Below are 25,834 nucleotides of genomic sequence, written 5' to 3'. Positions count from 1 at the left end.
CTTTGTGAATAATTCAAATAAAAGGAATTATTTCCTCTTTTTTTTATAAAGGAGATTCATTCTGGGAAACCCTGAAATTCCTTCAGAGCCTAGGGTTCCTCAATGAGATGGAGAGTAATTGTTCTTGTGGACTTGGTATAATGTTTGGATGTCCTATCTACTTTTTTCTGGAACTCAACTTTCTTTTGTGAAGATTACTGTGCAAGCAGCACTTTGCATAATATTGGTGGCAAATGTTAACATTTAATAGCTGCTTTGTATCTTTTTAATCCACATGGTGATTTGACAGGCAGACAGCCAGGTGGACCTGGTTCGACAGCACTTCTATGAAGTCTCCCTTGAGTATGTCTTCAAAGTACAAGAAGTTCAAGAGAGGAAGATGTTTGAGTTTGTGGAACCAGTAAGTAAACAGTCGTTGTGGCTTTTCATTGTTACCCTGTGAACTGTTTTATGGTATAGTAGATATTGGAGATGGTTCTAACTGCTTGCTTGCAGTTCAGATGGGAAAACTGACAAACAGCTGCTGTGAAGTCTCCTACACTTTAAAAAGAATCAATTTTGTCACAGTGATTGAGTTTCCAAAAAGGCATTAATGATAGAGTAACAATGTTGGAGTGCCTTCTGTTTTCTCATAATTTGTGAGACAATCGTCTGAATTTACGTGGCCTTCATCAGTCTCACACCTAAGCAGGATGGGACCTGTTGCCTTTTGTGGTGTGGTCTCAAATCACCTGGAAGTGTGTGCCTGTGAATATCACAGTACCTCCCAGTTTTCCTCCCTCTTGCAATGGTTGGTTGAAACAGAGCTGACTTTATTAACCTCTTCTGTACTTGATATGATTGCCTCACAGGATTTCAGCTAAACCCCATAGACACTAATTGACAAGCACAATCTGTAGAGTCCTGTAATTTTTTAGGTCCATGGAATTGTAAAAGTAAATTAAAGGAAACGAGAAGGCAGTGGGTTATAATACAGTCCAGAACAGGCTGAGACTCTATTACTGGATCTGCCAGCCTTCTGACTAAGAGCAATATTAAGCTTTACCTTAGTTTAACAACATTCAGCCTATAACTGATTTCAGTCCGTGGTTCAGAACCTCCAAGAGGTTGTGTTCCAAAGCCTCTCTCTGTAAATACTGAATAAAAAGTGGATGATCAGAATTTTTTTCCTTGCTGGGGAACCAGCTGTGGGAGTTTCTTGCAGCCACCTGCCAGCCGGGGAGCCACTGCAGAAAAGGCTTGTTCTCATGTTGCCGCACTCTGGACCTCTCATAGAGGAGGCACACAAAGAAGGGCATCAGATGATGACCACAAGGTTTGGGTCCCTTCATATGGGAAGAGGCGGTCCTTGAGATATTGCGTTCCTGAACTATTTCTGTAACCATCAACATAACCAGAGCCACTTTCAGTGCTGAAAGCAGGTCAGGACTGAAATGGGTCAAGGTACAAGAGAGATAATTTATTACGGTCAAAGGCCAGCTCGCATAACACAATAAAAACAGCGTTCATAAAGATAAAATATACAATCAGAGCAGATTGCAGCAATAGCTCATGAGTTAAAATTGAGGTCAAGGTAATTAATCCCATCCACAAATTCCTGAAGCTGGACCACCACCACATGCTCAAGCACCTTACCCAAGTAGGGAATGTATGACACCATCCAGGAAATATCCTGAGAGGGCTTGTGTAGAGAACTGAAGCTGAGACATTAGTGCGTTCATGGCTGAGGTAACATTTAATAAGTTGTCTGATCCACACCTTATGTTTTCCTAGGCAGTACTTTCAGTCAATTCTCTTCTGAAGCAGTATTTTTGTTAGGCAGAAATTTCATCATTGGTATGCAAGGTTTTTACGTTCCGAAAGCGTATGTTAGTAGCTTCTGAATAGAGAGGTTTGCCTATTACTCCCTCCAAACAATAAAAAAAATAGACCTGTTCATTTAATGTATTCCTCAAAATAGCTTTTGTGATTTTATGGTCCTGGAACACTACTGACTTCATCTGAGCCGTGTTTCCATTATTGTAAAATGAAGATTGGGTGGGTATCCTTTCCTTCCATCCTGGAGCTTTGAAGGAACGAAGTCCACAGTACTCTTACCAGTACAGTGGTACCTCTGGATGCGAACAGGATCCGTTCCGGAGCCCCATTCACATCCTGAAGCGAACGCAACTTGCGCATGCGCAGGTCATGTTTCGCCGCTTCCGCGCATGCGCGTGATGTCGTTTTGAGCGTCTGCGCAAGCGGCAAAACCCGGAAGTAACACGCTCCGTTACTTCCGGGTCACCGTGGAGTGCAGCCTGAAAATGCTTAATCTGAAGCTACTTCAACCCGAGGTATGACTGTATAGATAAAATGACAAAATTCTTGCGTAACTTCTGTATCTGACCTACAGATGGCACTAGGCATTGCTGATGCGTTGCTTAAATTGTTTTGTGGAATGTTTCTAAACCGCATTCTGTGTGTATGGTGTGTCTGTGTGCACACAAACACAGGGAAAGTACAGAATGACTATTTATTTAAAATGGGGCAAAGAGTGGCAAGCAGGAGAAGGGGTGTGAATTAAAGAAGCTCTTTAAAATGTGGCATGTGTTATGTTCCTGGATTGAATGCACAAATCCCAGATGCAGTATAATGTAGTCCTCTTGAGACTGAGCAGGACATCACTCACCTGAGAGAGTGAGGCATGGCTACATATATGCTTGAGCCTTTTGCTCACTGAAGGTCTTATGAGGCCTTTCAAGTTAAATTTAAAGACTTAAGTGGACGAAAATGCTTTAAAGAAGCTGTCTGCTACTGTCAGTACTGTGATCTGTATCAGAAGAGAAGTTTTGAAAGCTCCAGAGGTTGCAGTGTCATACAATAATGCTAGTAAAAGAGTGATTAAAAAAGCAAACCTGTTGCGTACATTTAGACTAGGGATGCTTTATGTGTGTGTGTGGAAAGAAAGCCTTCTGTTGCTTAAAGAAGGCCTCTTTTAAGCCTGATTTTAGTGCAGGAATGGAACTCTGTGGGCATCATGGAAGGCCTCTGGTGGCAGATCTGTGCCCATGGGTACTTTGCCGGTGACCCATGTTTTAGTTAGAAGTAGGTCCCATTGAGTTCAGTGGTGCTTACTCCAATATAGGTGTTCAGCCATGTTGTGGATGTAACTCCTATTTTGGTCAATAGGACTAATTCCCAGGTATGTGTGCACAGAATAACTGTAGTTTCTTTTCTTTTTTCCTTTGGGAGTGCACTGTGATGTTGAATGGGAAGAAAGGGCAGTAGCAATAACTCTCTCCTTGAGTAAACACAGTCGTACCTCGGAAGTCGAACAGAATCCATTCCGGAAGTCCATTCGACTTCTGAAACATTAGACTTCCAAAGCGCGGCTTCTGATTGGCTGCAAGAAGCTCCTGCAGCCAATCAAAAGCCACAGAAGCCCCATCAGACGTTCAGCTTCCAAAAGAAGGTTCGAAAACCAGAACACACAGTCCTGGTTTTTGATCTTTCAGGAGCCGGAACGTTCAACTCCTGAGGTGTTCGGGAGCTGAGGTACGACAGTAGAATCCAGTGAGAGCATGTCTGTCTATCTCTCTCTCTCTTACCTCAGCCACTTGGTGTTTTTTTTAAAATTTTCCTTCTCTCTTGCAGCTGCTGGCATTTCTGCAAGGACTATTCACATTCTACCACCATGGCTATGAGCTTGCAAAGGATTTCAGTGATTTCAAGACGGAGCTGACAATTAGCATACAAAATGTAAGCACAGAGTGGAATCACGTAACAGAGACAATGCAACTTTACCAACTTTTCACAAAGGATGTTATTGAGAGGTTAAAGCTGTACACAAGCAATCCCCACTCCCCCAGTGGACAGGGGGTAAGCATGGTGACCTAACACATAGCCTCCATAGCAGCTTGTTTACTTCTGTTTATGAATGTTGAGAGCCAGCTGTCTATCCATGTCCATGCCTAAGTGCAATAATTTCAGTAAGTATTTAAAACCATTGTTTGCTTCTTCAAGAATGTGACATCATTTGTGAGTGTTACTGCCAGAAGCTGATGTTGGCAACTTTCAGCCTCCACTTCTCATGTAGGATGAATTGCTTCATAATTGGAAAATTGCCTTGTGGTTTTATGTGGAAGGATTTGCATTTGGGAGGTTCTTAGGTGTATATAGTTATGTTATTGCATACCTGTGTTTCTCAAAATACTGAGGAGGAAATACTGAGGAAAAGAGGAATACTACCTCTTCATCAGTCTTTGAGAAACTCTGGTGGATTTGTGGAACGCTCATACTTTGAACTGGAACTATATGCATACACTAAACAGATAAGCGTATCTCTATTCAGATAGCCATAAAAATGGTACTTTTTATTTATATATAAAAATTGCACATGAGAGTTCATAAATGTGCTGTTAGTTCACACCACGCAACCTCTCTGTGATCCCAAGCATGTGTGAGTTTAAGGGTTTATATGAAGCTGTTGGTTCCTTTGTTGCACCCAGAGCAGTAGCAGCTTCTTTTTCTGGATCCTGTGTGTTTTAAGGCTGGTAAAGGCTACCTAACACCACTTTTTTGCCGTCTACTTTAAATGCAGACAAGAAATCGCTTTGAAGGCACAAGATCAGAGGTTGAGTCCTTGATGAGGAAGATGAAGGAGAATCCCCACGAGCACAAAAACATCAGCCCTTTTACAATGGAAGGATATCTCTATGTCCAGGAAAAGCGTATGTGTTGCTTCCCCTGGGATCATGTAGCTGCTATGCAATGGACTTTTGAGTTGACTGGTGATAGTTCTTATTTTAGTTAGGAAAACAGGATGAGCCTCTCTTGTCTGTATGAACAAGGCTGACCTAAGCTCCTGTTGCCTGCGGTAGAATCCCCTCCCCAATGTCAAGGTGTGTAGTTCCCCTGAAATAATAATAAATACCACCAATACCCCACTCTGGGTGGCTGACAACATATCTAAAAACATAATAAAAACATCAGTCCTTTAAAAACTTCCCTAAACAGAGCTGCCTTCATTGTGGTGTAGTAGTTAAGAGCAGTGGACTCTGGTGAACCGGGTTCGATTCCCTTCTCCTCCACGTGCAGCTGCTGAAGTCTCTCAGCCTCACTCACCTCACAGAGTATTTGTTATGGGGGAGGAAGGGAAAGGAGACTGTTAGCCGCTTTGAGACTCCTTAGGGTAGTGATAAAGCAGGATATCAAATCCAAACTCCTCTTCTTCTTCTAAAGCTCAGATTGTTGTTTATTTCCTTGACATCTGAAGGGAGGGTATTCCACTGGGAGGGCACCACTACTGAGAACATGCACAACATTGGTTTTTAAAAGATTCCATTCAACAGTTCTTACTGGCCCCAGTTATCTCTAGCTTAGAAACTTTTATTGAAAGCTTTAAATAGATCCTGCCTTACTTTAAGCATATTGAATATCAACCCATTTCAATTATTTTAGGTCATTTTGGAACAACATCCTGGGTGAAGCATTATTGCACATATCACAGTGAATCTAAACGAATAACTATGGTGCCTTTTGACCAGAAGTCTGGCGGAAAGGGGGTGAGTGAAAATGCAAGTATCTAGCTATGTGGACAGTTCTAGGTGTATTTGCTGCTACTACTACCACTATTACTACATTAATAGAAATAATAATAATAATACTTTAAAAATACATTTGGGGATTGTGGAAAATCTGTTCAGTCAAGGTAATATTGTCCTTTTTAACAACTTAGTCCTGAGTGTTGAAATGTCTCACTAGTAATAAATAAACTGCATAGTTAAGACATACCCTAATTCCCAATTTTTACTCTTTTCATTACACACACACACACACACACACACACACACACACACACACACACACACATTTGGGTCCTACCCTTGACAGCAGGAGAAAACAATCCTGCTCCCTCTTCCATGTGGCAGCCCTTCAGATATTTGAAGATGGCTTTCATATCATATCTCCTCTCAGTCTCCTCTTTTCCAGGCTAAACATATCTAACTCCCTCAACCTTTCTTCTTCAGACCCTTGATCATCTTGGTCACAATATTCTTAATTAATTGATTATATGTGCATTTTCATAAACAAAAATTTCAATTATTATTATTTTAATTGTAACATTGATGGAACACACTTGGTATTACTCCCTGTGCTGAGATCAGTGTTGCATGCATCAATCTATTTACATTTGTGTCTCACCTTTATTCCATCATGGAACCCAAGGTCAGTGCATATGTTGTCTTCAGGCAGACATCCACCCAGGTACTGACCAGTCCCAGACTTGCTTAGCTTCGGAAAGTTGGTGGTCTTATCGTGCCTGCAGACCAAATCCTGGGACTAGATCAAGCGCCTTTAATATTTGTATCAGCACCTGTAGTCCCCCCCCCACCATCAGCTGTTGTTAAGGGGTAGATTGCTGTTGTACATGAAGGTTCTCTAAGTAGAAAAGCTTGGCTTGTTGGTTAGATGTTTGCTAGCGGATGAGGGTCAGTAAATTCGGGCCAGTTTTTTTGACTGGGTTAGGAATATGCAATCATTTTGTTTGACTCAATTAATTACACCCACCCCTCATTTTGAAGCAGAGAGAAGAGGGGGTGCAAAATAGCCAGGCCACATGCAGATGCATGTATGTGCATGATGTTAAAATTCAGCATGAGAATTGGGGAGGGGGGCAGTTTTTGTGAGCTTAGGAAATGAAACTGGGGTTGGCTAGATTTCTTTGAGGCTTACCTTGAAAGTATATGCATAGTCCTAGAAGAGAATTTGCCCTGAGATAACTTGGGAAACATTTATTCCAGAATAAGGTTGTTTCATATGAAAACCTTGGAAACATTTCAAATCTTCAATGAAGTTGGCCCTTCTATAGTTGGATAGGCCTGTGGCACTTATTTTTATGTAGCACAAGGAGGTGCCTCTAGGCAGCAGGTGCTGATGGGGTGTATTTGTTAAGGGAATGGTGTGAATCATTACATTCACTTTGGCTTGTCCTGCAGCATTTGATTTACTTGCAGTTGAGTTTGCAGTCCTGGGATTCTCCTTAACATAATAATAAAAGAACACTAATATTCCCCTCACTAGGTCAGGTTGTTCTGTGAAGTCACTGCTTGGCACCCACCTGGCTCTGCTTCCCCAATAGAGTAGACCAGTCTCTTCCTATTGGTTTTTTTTAATTATTATTTGCAGGATGATTCATGGTCTGGGAATGGCTGTTACTGTCAGTGGTATTTCTCTGCCAGAGCACCGTAGCCTTTTTTAGTCTTCTCTCCCCATCCCCACCTGATATTTCTAAGAATCACTAAATTGAATCAAATCCAACAATAGAGGAGTGGCTCTGTCTGATAAGGTGGCGGGCATATCTAGTTTTCTTCAAGAAAGAAATTGGATTACAGTCAATAGTAGTCAAGTGTACAGGACTTCCAGTCATCTGAAAGAAATAGATTACTGGTAAGACTTGTATACTAAGGTTTTTATCCCTGGAAAGACAACATTCTGGTGCCTTAATAGGGTCAAGGGGCAACTTGACCTTGGTGGTGAAAGAATGGAACTCAGAGGAAACGTATTAATCTCAGTTAAATTCTTCCTCTGCCATCACTGTGATTGAACCATGAAGATCTCTCACTCCGCTGCATGAGGGACTTATTGATCCTATGAGATAGCTAGAACCTGCTGTAGCTTCTCTTTGAATTAATTTTATAATGAATGATTTTAGAGTGTTGTTTGTGTTGTACTTTTGTACTGTTTTATTGTTGTTAGCCGCCCTGAGCCCGGCTTCGGCTGGGGAGGGCGGGATATAAATAAAATTTATTACTATTATTATTATTATTATTATTATTATTATTATTATTATTATTATTATTATTTGAGGTGGGTGAAGTAACTGTGGTTGTGGGGTGGAACAGGATCTTATTTGTGTTGTGTTGACCACCACATTAGATGGTTTTTAAAAGGGGGGCTAGATGGATTCATGGAAGTGAGATCTATCAACAGATACTGGCACTGATAGCTAAATAGGATCTGCAGGGTCACAGAGAGAGCATCACTGAAGACCAGCTGTTGGAGAGCAATAGTTGGATAAGGCTATTACCTTCCTTTCAAGCCTCACTTGTGGGCTTTCTGCACCATTGATGATAAGCAGGATGCTGGACTAGAAGGACCTTTGATCACACCCAGTGGGGCTACCTATCTTAATATTTTTTAAATCAGTTCTGTGGTTGATGTATTTTTACAGGGTTTTCTGTTTGTGATTCTGTGGGGGATAGATTACAAGTTGTACTGCAACACTGACCTTTCTGTACTGCCTAGTTTTAATCAGTAATCCACATTGGGCCATATGCTACTTACAAAATTAAGACAAGTGACATTCAGAACAAGGCTATTACCAGTATATTATTTTAAAATATATCTGTAAATTGGTCTAATCTTTGGTTTTCATCTTATGCCAGGGAGATGATGAAGCCATTATTCTCAAATCCTGCACACGTCGAAAAACTGATTCCATAGAGAAAAGATTTTGCTTTGATGTAGAAGCAGTGGATCGGTGAGTTGCATATGTATTTTGCCTTTCTGTTAGTAGGCCCAGCGTGTGCCAGTTCCTGTTTATTAAATTGTATGTTACCAACATAAACACTGATAGTCAAGGCAATGAAAATTGAGATAGAGGCTATCCTAAATTTCTCTAATTCTCTAGATTCATGGAATATTCTTATAAGAATTGTCTGCATTGTTTATTTTTTTTTAACCGATATCAAGCAGGATAGAAGCTCTGGCTGATGCTATATTCTTTAGTCTAATAAAGACACAATTAGTGATGTGTCATTGAGAAACTTATGTCTTCCTTAGTAACTGTCTGCGTTTTGGGCCCTGGGAGCAGATCTCATGCTTGTTTGCTTCCTTTTGGGTCTAATTCACTATGGGTGGAAGTGAACAACTGAACTGGAAAGTTCTAAATTATTTCAGCGTGAGATCTCTCTGAGCCTGTGCAAATGTGGACCTATCAGTAGTGACCTATGTGGTGGAGTGGAGCTTCCCATCACCAACATCGCTACAGCTTATATGTATGGAAAAGTGTGGTCAGGGCTATGCGGATGTATTGGCAGAGCCAATCTGTCACTTGACGGAGCCAGCCATCACAAATGGCGCTGTTTAGCATAAAATAAAGACACAGAGAGCCAGCAATATTTTCATGGATGGAGGGCAGCTCATTCAAACTTCTTCTCTCCTCTCCGGTATCTTTTATTATCCTTTGTTCTCTCCTCTCGCATGGCTGTTTGCCAATGTCTCACGTTACCTACATCCGGTCATGGCTTTTACCCACCCATCGCCATATAAGGTTATGTACTTACTACACTGCAAGGCACGGACATGCAGGTCACCGAGGTCAGCGAGGCACCAGGTGGCGCTACACGCCTTTGCCATGACTTCCTGGCTCCCACAGTCACTCTCACTGGTGCAGCCCCAACCTACATGTGGAGGTGGACATCTTTGAACAGTGGAAACTTCTCAACACTGGAAGGCTTCTGAAATCTGTGGGGCCTCCCTTAGACTTCCAGCTTCAGACAGTCACCCTCTGCAAGTTGAAGGGTGATGGTAATGATGATAGAAGAAGGCAGAGCTAGTACTCTTGTTCTCATCTGTTATCTTTAAAAGTGCATACCTGAAATAGGTTATATATTTTTTAAGGTAATATGAAATAAAAGTTCTTTTTCTGAAACATTATTTAGAAAGGTGCTGGAATATTGATAAGGAAATGGTAGATGCTTAATATTCACCTTGTTCAAGCTAAGTTCTTTAACAACAGAAGTCATATGTGTAGTCACATGGAAGAGAGTCAAAAAAAGGTCCTTGATAATGATTTTTTTTTTTTTTTACTGTAGCAGCCCAGTTGGAAACAGAATAGAGGGAATTTATTTTGGCATTCTGCCCCAGTCGTCTCTCACGCCTACTGACGTGCAACTGAATTTCTGTTACAATTACAAAATAAACTAGGGGAACAGATAAAATGGATTGGCATTGGGCTGTAGCAGGAATGAGTGAATTGGGAATGGATGGAGTCGGACCAGGAAACACAGGCAATCTGTTTCAGTTTTCCTGTTTTGCATTTCGTGCCACTAAGCAATGGTGCTCCAGAGGCATTAGACAGATGGCATTAGTGATTCCTTGCTGCTTCCAAGCATTAATACCATAAAATCCTCTAATTCATGTGGCTTCAAAATATTGCCACTAACGAGCAACATGGTAAAACAGTGTTGTGCTCATAAATGGCCTTTGCTTTGAGTCAGGCAGCTTGCATTAGATCTCTGATCTGTTCCTCTTAAAGGTAAGAGCTATGATGTTTGGAATTGTGCTTTCACTTATCCTAAAGTAACCATGAACATCACAAATTAAATTCTTAATACGTTTAAGTTTTGTTTTTGCCATACCTAGTGTTTAGTGCAAAACAATAATAGAAATGCCTGGAAGGCAGGCTTTGGTTTTCCATTCCCTTTGATGTTAACACTATGGAGCAAGCATGTAAACATCCGTATTATATTCATTGTGAAATGAGTGCAAGATAAGGACTGTGAATTGTTGTTGTTGTTCAGACTTTATTAAACAAAAATTGAACCCAAGAACGGCAACATTTCCCCAGAAATTCCCCAGCCACTTAATTATTTTAGTTGATGTATTGCTGTAATTGATTACTTTGGCTTACAAGTAAATAAACAACATTTACCACAGTGTTAAGACAGCAAGTGGGACGCGGGTGGCGCTGTGGGTAAAAGCCTCAGCGCCTAGGGCTTGCCGATCGAAAGGTCGGCGGTTCGAATCCCCGCGGCGGGGGTGTGCTCCCGTCGTTCGGTCCCAGCGCCTGCCAACCTAGCAGTTCGAAAGCACCCCTAAGTGCAAGTAGATAAATAGGGGCTGCTTACAAGCGGGAAGGTAAACGGCGTTTCTGTGTGTGGCTCTGGCTCGCCAGAGCAGCGATGTCACGCTGGCCACATGACCCGGAAGTGTCTCCGGACAGCGCTGGCCCCCGGCCTCTTGAGTGAGATGGGCGCACAACCCTAGAGTCTGGCAAGACTGGCCCGTATGGGCAGGGGTACATTTACCTTTACCTTTTTAAGACAGCAAGTCCAGTTTAATTTCTTTTTAAAAATTGTTACAATAATACACTGAGACCTAAATAAAATCAAGTGCCTATAACTATGTCCAATCAATTAAAGACTGACTCGCCATAGCTTTTAAAAAGTTGATATGCTGATTGAAGCTTTATTTGTGTGAATTTGTTTTGCTAGAGCAATTTGATAGGACAGACATGATGAAATGGGATGATGTCTTCAATTCAGAGAATCTTATCACAGCCAGTCGTATGGCCAAACCGCTTTCCACTTCTGTGCCCACGTTATTATTCATCAATAAAGAGGGGGCCATACCTTTTTTGTTGGGGAATGGTATGAGGGGAGAGGAAGCAGCATATGCAAGGGAAGATAAAATACACTATCAACAACGTTGACTTTATATGGAATGCTGGACTGCAGCATATGCACAAGTTTTACTATGCAGCCTTAAGCTGCGGCTGTAGAAGAATGCAAACAGCTTACCGATGATGTCATTCCCATAAATAAGTGGGTTAATGCTTTTCCCTGATTTGTGTCTCTGTAACTTGTTGAACACGACATTTTATCGCCTGAAAGCTTTTCTGCAAACACAGCATCTTCTCTAGATGGTTGCTTCAGTAATTCTTAAAGCATTGCTGAGGAAACATTAGCATGGCTGTTTCTGACCCAGCTGGGGCACACAGCCTGAAATTGTTCATACGCACAGTAAGAACTGAACCATTTAAAGATTTGCTGCATAGCCTGTAGGTGGCAGTCGTGTGTGATTTATTAGAGGATACAACATTTGATTAAGCTAGAAAATAAACATTGCCCAAAGGTATTGTGCATAAGCAGACTTCCATTGCAGTTGTGGAGTTCAGTTGTTCACATCGCTTAAGACAAGGTTTTTGTGATACTGTTTTAAATTTCTGCTTATTTAAATCAGTGTGAAAATTTGTAATTTTTATCATCAAGCAATGTCATCATGTCTGGGGGTGGTGATTAGCCTTTGGCTCCCAAGTCTTTGCTGGACTACAACTCTTATCACCCCTTGACCATTGGCTATGTTGAGTTGAGTCTAATGATATCTGGAGGGTCATATATTACCCACCCCTCATTTAGTCTATATAGTAATTCTGCTTTCAGTCATAACCTCCTTATTTAGTAGCAATCCACTGCTGCATTAAGCTTCCATAACTTGAAGTGTCACTAGTAAGAGGCTTGGAATATATCAGGACTATGGGGAGAATTTAGTGTTGTTCTCTGCTAATTGTTCCATCAGCGCTTGCTCGACGGAACAATCTCTGCTCTTTCCCCCGTGCATGCTGTACTGGGAGGCGTGGGAGTGGAGTGGAGTGGAGGGGGGAACCCTGTTGTGCTAGCAGATATCGTTACTTGGGCTTCTGCTAGTGGCACTAGTTAGTTGCATATGGCCCAGCAGGTGTAAGTCACATAAATTTGTTAATACTCTCAAGAAGTACATTTTTAGCATATGTATATTTAAAAGAAAAGTTAGGCACAGAGGCTCAGCTTCCTAATAAAACTTAAATCACATTTGGTAAGCCGTTGGCTAATTAAACAATCTATGGCTTTTTAAACTGCTGGGGGTGTTATTGTTTTTGCTTACTATTTGCATTTTGTGTTTTTGTGTTTTTACATTGTAAACTGCCCTGTGATCCTTGGATGAAGGACAGTATACAAATTTAATTAAAAAATAAAATAAAAAATAAATAGAAATTTGAATCATTATTTCTAGTCTGCTATTTGCTATCTTTATCATGATCCATAGTTGTCACTACTTTGACACATAGGGCAGGTGCAAACATAATGATTAACCAAGATGAGCAACAGCCCACAGGATCACTCTCCCTCCCTTCTCGTGTGAACTTGCCCCTCCTTCCCACCTGTCCTTAAGTGTTGATACTTTATTATGCATATCCTCATATTAACTGTTGTTAATCCTAACACAAGTGCAGTCCTGTGTGATCATGATCTGCTAAAAGAGCTCTACATCCCCATCACATTTGTAACTTATAATTATAGTGTGGACTGCCGACTTTTTAAACCTCCTGTCTTGTAACATGTGCAATGTGACTGCTTTTAGTGGCTGGACCAACTTTGACATACTGATATAACTAGTGGTATAGGTTCTATCCCACAAGGCTGCAGTATTAGGCGTGGGAGAGACTTTTGGAGACAGGGGGAGTTAACTGACCTGGTCAAAATGTGTAATTTGGAACAGTTTCTTAACTAACCCCCTGAACTAGCCATGCAGATCGATGCTGTTTACAAAGCAGACTCACAGTTGAACTTTCTGTCCTACCTGCAGCACTTCAGCTTTGTTATATATTCATTTTTCTTCTCTTGGATGAGTTCTGTGCTGGTCAAGTGCAATACAACCTGTACTTGTTCTTTTGCTGTGTCACATTACTAGTGACCTTTGTAGATGAATGAAATCTTGAAATTATCATGTTATGCCTAATGCCATGTAAACTTAAGCTGCATTCTGCCTCTCTCCTCCACCCACCCACTTGTGTACTGTTTTCTAGAGATGTACAAGTGGTGATTCCCAAATGAATGGTTGTTCCCTGTGAGTAAGCTGGCAAGGGTTTTGTATGCGAGCTGCCACCACAGCAATGGATAATAAATATAATCCAGAATGTAGGGCTCCTAGATGGTAGGGAAGGGATCTACTGTGTCTTGTGTTTGAAAAAATATATCTCTGTAATATCTTGATAGCTACTTAAGAAGCCATGGGTTTAAAGTCTACTTTTCACCATAGGATAGGAACCAGGTTTTGATCTTCAGGAACTTCCTCCGTTCATTTCTACTATTGGAGTTGAACATGTTTTTTCCAGCATTCAGACCTTGCGACCAGTGTTAAAAGACTGGCTCACATTTGTTCTTCTGTCATCTTTTCACCCTTTTAATATAGGTAGGTAGGAAATGGAATGGACACTAATTCACAGTCAATTTTCATACAAAAGTTGACGTGAAACAATAGTTTAGGTCTTAATGATTCTTCTTTTGAGGAACTTCTAGTCCCAAACACGTGAACCGCAAATAGCAGTGGAAAAATGGAGAGGCAGAGCTTTCAAGGACATAAACCAATAACATTTATTTTAAAGACATGACAAGATAACTTGGGAAGGTTAACCTTCTCGTGAATGATTCTTCCTTATATCCAGGCACTGTACATACATTCAAAGGGGACTTAAACTGGGGAGTGGGAGGATGTGTTTGCTGATCATTCTGCATTGAAAAGGAAGGTCCAAAGGGGGCTGCGTTTTCAGGGTTTCAGTGGTGCATACAAACTCTTTTCTGAAGAGGGCCGGCCCAGAAACTGTGGGTACATGGGGGACAAGGTCAGGGTCAATGTGAGTGCATTTGATGCACTCATGCATGAGTTAGGGATTCAGTGATTCTTTAAAGTTTTTCTGCTGAATATTTAAACACTGCTACATTTTTAAAAAGGTTGCCTTGTATAATAATAATAATAATAATAATAATAATAATAATAATAATAATAATAATATATCCCACCATTTCCCCTCAACTTTATCACCTAGTTGGAAGAAGTACAGGCATAATAGAAATGCTCTTCAAACAGATGGTTGATTACTCTCTTTAGAGGCTTTGTGAGGTTTTCTGAGAACATAATCACAGACTTTGATAAAATCACAATGGTTGACAGGCTATACAGATGTTCTGTCTTTTTACTTTGTATTGATTTATCTTACAAATACTGAAGTGCATGAAATTAGTACTAGTTATTTTGCTTGGCAAAGCCTATGTTTACAATATTCTCATGGCATTTTTTATTTTTTTAATGCCTTTTATTTTTTAATGCCATACCTGTGTGGGTATGGAACAATTGAAAAGAATATATGGATTGAAAGATAGACAGGATCACTTATTAAAAAAAAGTCAGGTTCTTGTGATTGTGATATTCAGCAAAGGTTTGCTTTACTTTAAGAACACAAGAAAAGCCCTATTAGATCAAACCAATGTCCTGCATAGTCCAGCATCCTGACTTTAACAACAACAGCAACAAATATTATTATTTATTCATTTTCTATACCACCCTTCATCTGAGGATCACAGGGCACTTTACAATCTAAACAAATTAAAATACATACCATAGTAACAAACAAGAATCCCCCCTCACACACAGTTCAAAAGGCCATGGTTTGTTTAATTAGCCAAAGGCCTGGGAGAAGAGGAATGTGTTTGCCTGGTTCCTAAAGATATGTAATGAAAAGTGGATCAACCAGATGTCTTCTTGGAGCCCACAAGCAGTACATGAGGACAGCAATCTTCTGTCACTGTTGTCCCCTTGTAACTGGTATTCAGAGACCTGCTGCCTCCGACCCTGGAGGCAGTATTTAACCATCATGGCTACTAGCCATAGATTTATCCTCCACGAATTTGCATAATCCAATTTGTAAGCTGTCTAAATTTCTATTGGCAAAGAGCATATAGTGTGAATTTAACAATTTAAGGTTACATTGGTATTTCTAGAGAGGTATTTTTACACTAGGAAAAAACCCCATGGAATTGTTTAATTTTCAGTACAACATTTCAAATTGGCTGAAAAGTAATTTTCCTTTAGGTATATTTTTCTAGAATACTAAGCCTGTAAGCATCAACTGATTCTCTGCACAAAGAGATTAGCAAAAATGACACACAATATGCCTAGATTATTATCTAAATGTACTACAAGACAGAACAGATTATGTCCTTTCCTGGGTAAATTGTGTGAGCTGCTTTGTGTATATAATTATTATTCCCTTGCCATCTGATTTCCCTTTTCTAATATCACAGGATTAGAATATGGAATTCTTAAACTCTTTCTCTATTGCCTAGGGCAGAGGCCAAATGCCATTTTTTATGATATATGTAAATTTTCTACTAATAACTAGAGGCTTCACACACAGCAACAGTCTTTGGAGCTGGCTTCGTTGCAACTTTCACTTCTTTTAGGTGATTCTTCAGACATTTTTGCTTAAAGTATTACTGATGAAATAGACTTTTGCATTCTTTGGCATTATCAGGTATTTGTTAGCATCTAGACATATTTATTTGTGTCCCTTTGAATGCATACCTAGAAATAACACAGCTTATCTACATGCTCTGTGCCACTTGGTTCTCCTGAAGTGTACAGGAAAACATTTTGCATGAAGCAGCCCTAAGTACTTGCCTAGTCAGACTGTGACAGTACCCTAAAATCCCTGGATTTCAAGGAGTGAGAGTTGTTGGCTGATTGTCCGCCTGTGAAGTTTAGTTAGCACATTTGGGTGCAATGGCTTGCCAACCCACCTTCAGTTTTATTTGGATGCACAACCATGCAGATTTGTGATTGCCTGGCATGCTCTGGTTCATGGGGTCACGAAGAGTCGGACACGACTAAACAACAACAACAACAACAAACATTTGCTATTGAGGGAAAGGTCTGCTATTAGTGACATCCTAGTCTTGGTCCCCTGTTTTTTCACTGAAGTGGGTGTCTCCTCCAGCTGTTCCTAAGCTTGCATTTGGACATGGAAAGATGCATTATAACAGCTTTTGCTGAATGTCACCCAGTTGGCATAGAACACTAACCATGACTTAGTGTGAACAAGCAAATGTGCAGGTTCCTAGATCATGTGAAGTGGGCCTTATCCTGTTCCTATCAACCCCCCACCCCACCCCTAGTCACTTTGGAGTTTAATATTCTTAGACCTGTTATTCACAGTATTATTGCATCAATCTCTGCAGGCCTGGAGTGATCACAATGCAGGCGCTTTCTGAAGAAGATCGAAGGCTCTGGATGGAGGCCATGGATGGCCGGGAACCGGTAAGAAAGAGTGCTTGAATAAGAAAGGGTTTGGGGTTTTCTTGTAAATAACCCCTTTTGAGACTTTGATTAAATACTTGATGTAATACTTCATCTCCTGCGCTACTAGAATAGTGTCAATGTTCCTGAGAAATTGCAGAACGTAGCCCAGAATAGTTCAAACATTGTCTTAATGCTGCTGTAGAGAAGGAGGAGGGGAGCAACAAAAATCACAATACAGTATGCCATTTTTGAAACTTTCTGAAATCTGCCAAGTCAGCAGCTGCTGAAGACTGATAAGGTAAAGGTAAAGATACCCCTGCCCGTACGGGCCAGTCTTGACAGACTCTAGGGTTGTGCGCTCATCTCACGCTAGAGGCCGGGAGCCAGCGCTGTCCGCAGACACTTCCGGGTCACGTGGCCAGCGTGACGAAGCTGCTCCGGCGAACCGGCACCAGAGCAGCACACGGAACGCCGTTTACCTTCCCGCTAGAAAGCAGTATCTATTTATCTAAAAAGGTAAAGGTACCCCTGCCCGTACGGGCCAGTCTTGCCAGACTCTGGGGTTGTGCGCCCATCTCACTCAAGAGGCCGGGGGCCAGCGCTGTTTGGAGACACTTCCGGGTCACGTGGCCAGCGTGACATCGCTGCTCTGGCGAGCCAGAGCTGCACACGGAAACGCCGTTTACCTTCCCGCTAGATAGCGGTCCCTATTTATCTACTTGCACCCGGGGGTGCTTTCGAACTGCTAGGTTGGCAGGCGCTGGGACCGAGCAACGGGAGCGCACCCCGCTGCGGGGATTCGAACCGCCGACCATGCGGTCGGCAAGTCCTAGGAGCTGAGGTTTTACCCACAGTGCCACCCGCGTTCCTTTCTGAAGACTGATAGGTCCACATTAAATTTCAGAACCTAATGTCTCCTAATGGATATGTATTACAGCCCATACAGTCTGCCATACACTCGTACAGCACTTATGCATATGCTCACAGGTGAAAAACGGTTTACTGTGAATATCCCTATTCCCCATGTAGTAATTAGACTTGTAGGGAGAAACCCTTCTGTTGGAGCCTGCATGGGTGAGGAAGAGGGGCTGCAGACTGCATAGGGAAACCTCATGGCTCACATCCAACCCATGAGCCATAGCTTTCCCACCCCCAATGAAAGGGCTCAGGTCAATTGTGGCCTCACCCATTTACTGGATTTTTGTATCTTCAATGTATTTCCCCTCTCTATAAATGTGTTCACTTGTTTTAATGCAGAAAGGCTGTTTATTAAGAAAAAAATGGAAGCACATTGTTGTGCCATTGCATCATATCTCTCTGTCTCCTTTCAAAATCCACAAAACCTTTTAATGGCCAGGGGAGGAATTGTTGCATTTAAGCTTTCAATTTGACTCCTGAGCTTTGAATATTCGGGGGAAACGTGCTTGAATTCGCTCCCCCCGCCCTCGATTACCTTTACAAAAATAAAAATGAGATTGTTGGAATGACATACTCTGTGCTTGATACCAGATTCTTCACTTGTATGATAGACTTGAAGAACGCATACAACCCTGATAGCAAACAATTTAAGTTGCCCCACTATTATAGTACAGGAAGCTGTGAAGATATGAATGACTTCAGGGGGACATTGTACAGCATATGTAGTTCTTCGAGAGCCACCCACACAAGCAGCTGGCACCTTGCTTACAGTAACATTCAGCAGAATTGCAGGCAGATAGCATTAGTGTCCAACAAAGGAGTTCTCACTTTAAAAATTAAAATGCTAGATGGATATACAAAGCAGAAGCAAACCTCTCTGCAGGATGTCGGCCGCTGTGCTGACTTCACAAAAAGCAGAATTGGATGAATGTCATAATTTTTTTAAGCTGTAAATAGTGTGGAAAGAGTGAAGAGGGAAATTTCTGAGCATGGGTTCTCTCATATGCAAAGTAAACTAAGCAGGAAAAGGAAATGCATTGAAATCAGCCAGTTGTTCTGAAGCAATCCAAGTAATGTCTCTTCAGTATTAGAAATCAGCCAACTTGTGCACTCATTGAAACTGGTCTTGTGAGTGAGTGCTGAGCAGGGCATGGCTTTTGAGATTGTCCTATTAGGGACGTTAGTATAGTACAGTGGTTGAAATATACAGACTAGAAACACCTGGCTGATCCCTGCAAATGTATTGGGAGTCCTGATCAATTTACCTGGATATCTCCTTGACTTTAACTATGTAATATATCACTTAGTGAGCATATGGTGTTCTAAGTAATATTTTTCTTGTGGGCAGGGGAAGTACAGAAGAAGGGAAACAATGTCTGTTCTCAGCCAACCAAATATATTTGTTATATACCCTTATATGTATGTTGTCAGTAATATGAATTTGAATGTGCATAGGGCAGGTACTAGCTCTAATCACGTGTTACAAGCAATGGGAGGAGGACGTGGAGTTTCTCCAGATAGCCTTACACATTGCACCCACACTTAAAGGGCAGAAGTCTGCAGGGAAGTGGGGTGCCTTCATGTGTATAGTACATCATACAGGGTTCCAGATCATATGGAAACCTTCAAGTATATAGCTATAGTGCAAAGGCCCTCACCCTTTGTGCTGTATACACCATTTCTTTCATCTTCACCAGTTGTGTTTTAATTTAAGGTTAGCAATATACATTGAATTCTTTCCAACTTCCCTATATTCTGTGGGGCATCTAACTGAAGAATAACAGCAGGCTTAGATCCAGTGTTGCCTTTCTGTGAATAGAAAACTTCTGTTTGTGGAGAAGGGTCTTTAGCTTAGTAGAGGCTCCTTCTGAGGTCCAGTGGGAGGCGACTTTGGCTGATCCCTCCCTTCCTCATTTCAGGATGCTGAGCTACCTCCCACCCTGCTCAGTAGGACTCCTCTAAGCTTCCAGATCTCTAAATTAAAATTGTTGTTGTTCTTAGGCTAATAATAATAAAATATGTCTGAGTAAAATTCAAGTTACACTGGTTTTTTTGCCTAATAATTCTATTCATATGCCGCTTTTCCACAATGAGTTGCACTCAGAGTCGCTTACAACAAATGTCCACTTATTGTCAAAATACTGTACAAAACACTGGGGCCTATAAATCAGTGTACAAAATGTATCAATATTTTTTTTTGGACAAAATCAACAATTCAGCGAACACGGACTTAATTCAAACTACAAGGAGATAATCTGAACTTTATTTTTGTTTTGATCCGTACTTGGATATTTTCTTTTAAAACATAAATACAATTCAGAGGGGGAAGGGGTATTCTCTGAGCTCTGGGATTCACAGCTGACTCTCTCATCTGTCCTCCAGAGGAGGGTAGAAGTATCAAGGCGGCTGGTGCTGGTCTCACTGGCAACTTAATAGAAGCTTTTATATAAACAACAGCGACGTATTCCAGAATATTCTGAGTAAAAGAATAAGTAGTACTGGATGTTTGGTCAAAATGTAGCAAAGCAATTTCCCCTGCTCTGAGATTCTCACTGCCTGTCTCCAAATGTGCTCAGAGCATTGTGTCCCTTAGCTGCTGACCATCGTATTTACACGTCTCTGCATGCTGCTGGTGAGCTGCTGAGTCCTGATTCACCAGGCCCTGTAAAGTTCAAATTAGTCACCTAAACCAAAAGCCTTTACTGATTCCGAAAGCAATGCTACTTGCAACATAAACAATGGATAACCTTATGAAATAAAGGAAATGAAGAAAAGTTACAAAACAGATATGCTCTCTGTGGCAATAAGTAACTGTCTGCTGAAAAGTATGAAAATCCCTAGCGCACATACAACAAAACATGAGCTGTTTTATCTTTTTAATTTATAATTTTTTGCACCTTGTTTCTCCCAGCAAGTACACCAAACCATTCAGACATACTGTTAACGTGGATATATCTGCACTAGAGCCAGCAGAAGCCAGGAGAGGAACCAAACATACAGATTAATATTCTAATAGCACAGGATACCAAGAGCCTCAATTTCCCAGAACTCCCTCATGTGAAACCTGAGGTCAGCAGTTATCGGTAGATCAGCAGATAATGCTAATTGCATACAGTTGCAATGTATAGCTGCAAAAGAAACTACCTGTTTAAAGCTTACTCTCAGGAAGTGCTTGTTTGTGCAAACTACCGCAGGACCACATAAGTTTTTCATTCCCTAAGGAGTGCCATTGTCCACCACCAATATCATGCATGATTATTGTGAATGAGATCAATGGTGCTGGGCATCCTTGATTCTTTTTGATGGCAACAGGCTACTCTTTATCATATTACTATTTTAGTCCATTCATAGCTTAGCGATAGACCATTTGCCTTCACATGCAGAAGGTCCCAGATTCACTCCTTGTTATCTCCAGGTAGAGTGGGAAGGTAGCTTGTATGGAATCCTGGAGAGCTTTTGCCAGTTCAAGTTGACAGTACTGAGCTGAATGGCCTGACTCTATGTACAGCAGCTTTCTGTGTTCCTTTGTATTTTCTTTGATGGGTTATGCTTCTTCTCTGGTTTTGGAAGATATAAGGCATGGGAAAGGGAATTATTTGAAAATAGCATACTTACTATAGATGAGGTGAATCTATGTAGCATAGTCAGCTACACGACTGGTGTGTGTTCAATTAACATGGGAATTATTATTTTTTTAATTCTTAAGTGAAGGGTTGGTGTAGTAATTTAATTAATTAAAATACTTTCATCCTGCATTTTGTTCAAAAGGCCCCCATGGCTCCAGAGCCAGCATCAGAAGCAAACAGCAGAGACAAAAAACCAACCTCTCCACACGAGAGGACATGGAGTAGTGTGCAAAATCTCAGCAGGGATCAGAGAAACTCAAAGGTTCTTTGAAAAGGAGCTGTCTTTGCCAGCCACCTGAACGTTGATAGAGAAATAGCAAGCTGAGCCTCATTTGGCAGGGAGGTCCAAAGATTCAGGGCTGATGTTGAATGCCCTGTTCCAAGTAGTCCCTCACTGGATTATTCCTGGCGGAGGGGCTCTGAAAAAGACTTTGAATCATATAGGCAAAGGCAATCCTGACCAACTGTGGTGTTTGGTTCTCTAAGCAAGGTTGAATCAAGAGATTCAGCTAGCCTTCTGCTCTTAACTGCTTTGATTAAACCAGGAATATCAAAGCAGAAACACCAAATCTTGTTACAGAAATCTGAGGGTGTCAAGGAGAGCTCAATTCCAACATGTACCCAAGTTTTTATGTGATGCATTTATATTTAAGTGTGCTTTTTATCTAAGGTTTTGCATATGATCCCTTTCTGTCCAGAGCCTCTGGATGAGGATGGAATATTTCACTCAGAGTTGCTTCATATATTATGGCAGAAAAACAGGTGCTAAATGCATGTATCATATGAAGCTACAACCTTAAGAGTTCTCTACAACATTTGCCTGTGGTGCATATGTGTTCAGAAATACAAATATTATGTTATTTACTACATCCAGTCCTTGTACATGCAGAAAAAGTATGAAGCGCCCCATGTTGACTGGTCCAGTGGAATAAAATCTTCCTACTTATTCAGCTGCAAGCACTCTGGCCTGTTGATCTTTTGAGGGCCGGGAAAGAAGCTCGATCCAAACAGCTGTAGAATGTAGATTGATGAAATGAGGCTTGTGGATTAAGCACAAAATGGAGGCAGGAGAGCAGTGTTCACAGTGACTGCTGTGTAGGCTTTTGTCCACTAGATGGTGAAGTGAGACTTTCTGGTTGCTTACGTTGATGTCTTGTCCTGAACCACGTGAGAGCTCTGGTGTTGGGCAGAATTCAGTAGCTTTAATATCTGTATTTTATAAGGTCTCTTTCTCCCACAGTTTTAGTATCTTATGGCTTTAAAAGGAGGTTGAAGCAAAACACTGGGGTCAAATTGGGTCCACCTGAGTTGTGTTTAAACCCTTGATGTGACTGAGGAAAACGAGTGTGTAGAAAAGTGCCACGTATTGATGAATCCCATTCCTTCCAGCCTCCTTCGTCACAATGTCAGCGCCAAATGGGTATTGCTAATGCCTCCTACGGGAGATGGAGGAGCCCTCCTGCCTTCTCCAGCCCCAGGAATCTCCACTGAGTATTCTGCATAAATGCTCCACTTGCAAAGCTTGCGCCCCCCCCCCCAGCCACCAGTTTTGCCTCTTGAGTAATGATCAAACAGTGACAGATGAGAACAGACTACTTGTGTGCACAGCTGCCAGCCCATCCCTGTGTAGCGTGTTTTCTCTGCAAGCCAGACCTCTTCAACATTTTTTTTAATAAAATCCTTCTGTCGCTATTGGAAGTTAAATTTTCTACTCTTGCTCTTACTGCCCTGGTTTTACTCTCTGTGACAGAACCACTTCATTTGCCTGGCATCTGCAGCACAGACAAAATACACAACAAAACCAAAATATTTGATGAAACCACAAACTCCTGCAGAAGCGGGGGGACGATCTTCACCCTTCTTTAAAGTGCCTAATTATTTTCAGTCCCTTTGCGATTGACAAAACTTCCTAGATTGGGATTTTTTCTTCCCTGTGCTTATTTTCCTATGATAGATGCCCCCCCCCACCGCCTTCGCCTTCTCAGTTCTTTTGTGCATGTCCCCTCCTCTTCCCCAGCCCCTCCTGCCAACCATGTTCCTACCCATTCCCTTATTCAACCTAGCTTTGTTTTTGCCGGAATAAGTTGAAGTGCTGGCAGTATAAAGTTTGCTTGGTATAAGAAGCTGGTGCTGATTTCTTTTTTCCATGGAACCTCACCCCTCACTGGTTTAAAGAAGCAGCAATGAGAACTGGGCTCTGTGGATGCAGTCGCTGTTAGGCTTGTATGTTTCCATGGTGATCTGTTGTCGCCATACTAATGACTTTCAACTCTTCTCCGGTGTTTTTGTAGCTTCCCAGGTTGCTAAACGATCTCTTTTTATTTTCCTTTCACTGAGCATAACAAATGCGATTCTTTTAACATGACCCAAACATGACGTGCGTGTTTTGATTAGGGTCATACTTCAAATTTCTTTAAATAAATCTGGGCTGACATTTGGTTGATTTGTACAGGGCAGTAATTCATAATTCCCAGGCCCCCGTGGCGTAAGCATGGTGTGGCGTGTGAGATTTATCTCACAAAGTGGATTAGAAATCCAGAGGCTAAAAATGGGTGTAGAACAGTAGGCAATTGGGGACAATCTACAGTGACACTGAGGGTTTCAGGAGTAGATTTTGGAATGTAAGCAGTTGTTTGAAGATAGCCTTTCTCTTTAAGGGGATCTGTGCATTCATCTATTTATTCAGCATTGTTTATACCCCCGTAACAAAAATCTGCTGTACAAGTGAAACCTGATGCATCCATAATTGGTAATGTCCTGCAAGCTTCTGTGCTGCTGTCTCATCCTCCTTCATTTTCAAATGTGTGCACTCATTTCTCCTTCCTCCTTTCTATTACATGCAAATTCTCACCCACTTTTCATTTTCAGAGCTAAACATGGGTAATGTTCTATCTGTATAGGTGATTTCTGTAACAGTAGTTAGCACAAACCACGGTTTGCCAACTCATGTTTTAATCAGCACTGCAAACTTGTTTGAAACTTAACTGTTAATAAAAAGAGCAGTGTGGTTACTTCAATAATGGGAGGTGGGGACAGGTGACAAAGAAGAGGTAGGTGTGAACCTGCAAGGTGCTCTTGGTCTCGTAACTATGCTTAGTCAATGAGAAAGTATTATGTCAATACTGGACATAGCTGGAATACATTCCAAAAACCACGTTTGTGGGGGGGGGGGAGAGAGAATAGCCTTAATTATGTTTTATTTTCAAGCTGGATATAATATTGACAGAATGGAAAACTATTTTTTCCTGTCATAAATAAACATTAATATTATGACTATGGCTGAGGCTACAGCTGATTTGATTTTAGTTCCACAGTATTCCCAGTCCTTACCCAGACATATTGGATTGGACCAAAGGAAGCAAGAATGATGATATGAACTCAAAATACAATATAATATGGCAGATCAAAAGTTTACCTCAGCCAGGGTATTAGTTTGGCTGTTACTCAGAGTAATTTTCACTTGAAACAAAGAGCTGATCCCACACATCCAATGTGAAGTTCACATCTATCAAGACAACATGTTTCCCAATAGTCTGAAGTTCCCAGATCTCAGCCTGGCCTTTTCTTTCTTTATGTGCTAACTTGGAGCATTCCTTCGGGTTTCAAGAGAGAACAAAAATGGCTAGAGGGGGACATGATAGCACTTTATAAAACTATGCATACTGTGGAGAAAGAGGATCAATATGTTTTTGTCTCTCTTTCTCATAGTATTACTTATTTTATTTTTATCCTTCCCTAATGTTACTTCCAATACTGGCCCTTGTGGTTACTCAATGACATTAATTGACTGGAGATTCGGGTCAGACAAGAGAGAGGACTTCAAAACTGCACGCAATTACCGTATTTTTTGCACCATAACATTCACTTCTTTCCTCCTAAAAAGTAAGGGGAAATGTCTGTGCGTGTTATGGAGGGAATGCCTACGGGTGGCATGCCTACGGATTTTCCTCTAAAAACTACGTGCATGTTATGGTCGGGTGTGTGTTATAGAGCGAAAAATACGGTAATTTCTGGGAGTTGCTGCCCCAAGATGTAGTGATGGCTACCAGTGCATATAGCTTTAAAAGGGGATTAGGTAAATTCATAGAGGATAAGGCCATCAGCGGCTTTTAGTCATTATGGCTATATTTAATCTCCAGGATCAGAGGCAGTATGTCAGTGAATACCTGTTGCTGGTGTCCTCTTGAACTGCTTGTCAGCTTCTTTCTCATGCCCACCCCACTGGCAAATGTGGGCAACAGGGTGCTAAGAATGGAGCTTTTGATTAGATCCTATTCAAGCAGACCATTTGGATGTGACTGTGGTGTATTTATGTGTGTGGAATTTGATTTTTGAAAATCCTGATCTACATCTCCCTAACGCCTTCATTATCCAATAGCTTTTGAACTTCCTTAATGGCCCAGTGCAGCTCT

At 41.3% G+C, this 25,834-nt stretch overlaps 1 protein-coding gene across 9 annotated transcripts in view; it reads left to right on the top strand.

The window, feature by feature from the left end:
- The window catches only part of ARHGAP26 (Rho GTPase activating protein 26), a 204,690-nt gene that overhangs the window by 73,636 nt on the left and 105,220 nt on the right, over nucleotides 1–25,834 (top strand). For 6 of the 9 annotated variants that reach the window (XM_077924490.1, XM_077924492.1, XM_077924488.1 and 3 more), the window contains exons 6-11: nucleotides 290–400; nucleotides 3,634–3,738; nucleotides 4,580–4,709; nucleotides 5,440–5,555; nucleotides 8,427–8,521; nucleotides 16,818–16,896. In XM_077924490.1, the coding sequence (XP_077780616.1) occupies nucleotides 290–400; nucleotides 3,634–3,738; nucleotides 4,580–4,709; nucleotides 5,440–5,555; nucleotides 8,427–8,521; nucleotides 16,818–16,896 (636 nt within the window). The remainder of the gene's footprint in view (nucleotides 1–289; nucleotides 401–3,633; nucleotides 3,739–4,579; nucleotides 4,710–5,439; nucleotides 5,556–8,426; nucleotides 8,522–16,817; nucleotides 16,897–25,834) is intronic. The other 3 variants (XM_077924489.1, XM_028717933.2, XM_028717931.2) reach the window with 1 other exon arrangement.

The sequence above is a fragment of the Podarcis muralis genome, chromosome 2, assembly GCF_964188315.1.
Source record: "Podarcis muralis chromosome 2, rPodMur119.hap1.1, whole genome shotgun sequence".
Classification (NCBI taxonomy): Eukaryota; Metazoa; Chordata; class Lepidosauria; order Squamata; family Lacertidae; genus Podarcis; species Podarcis muralis.
This window is presented reverse-complemented; position numbering and strand designations above follow the sequence as displayed.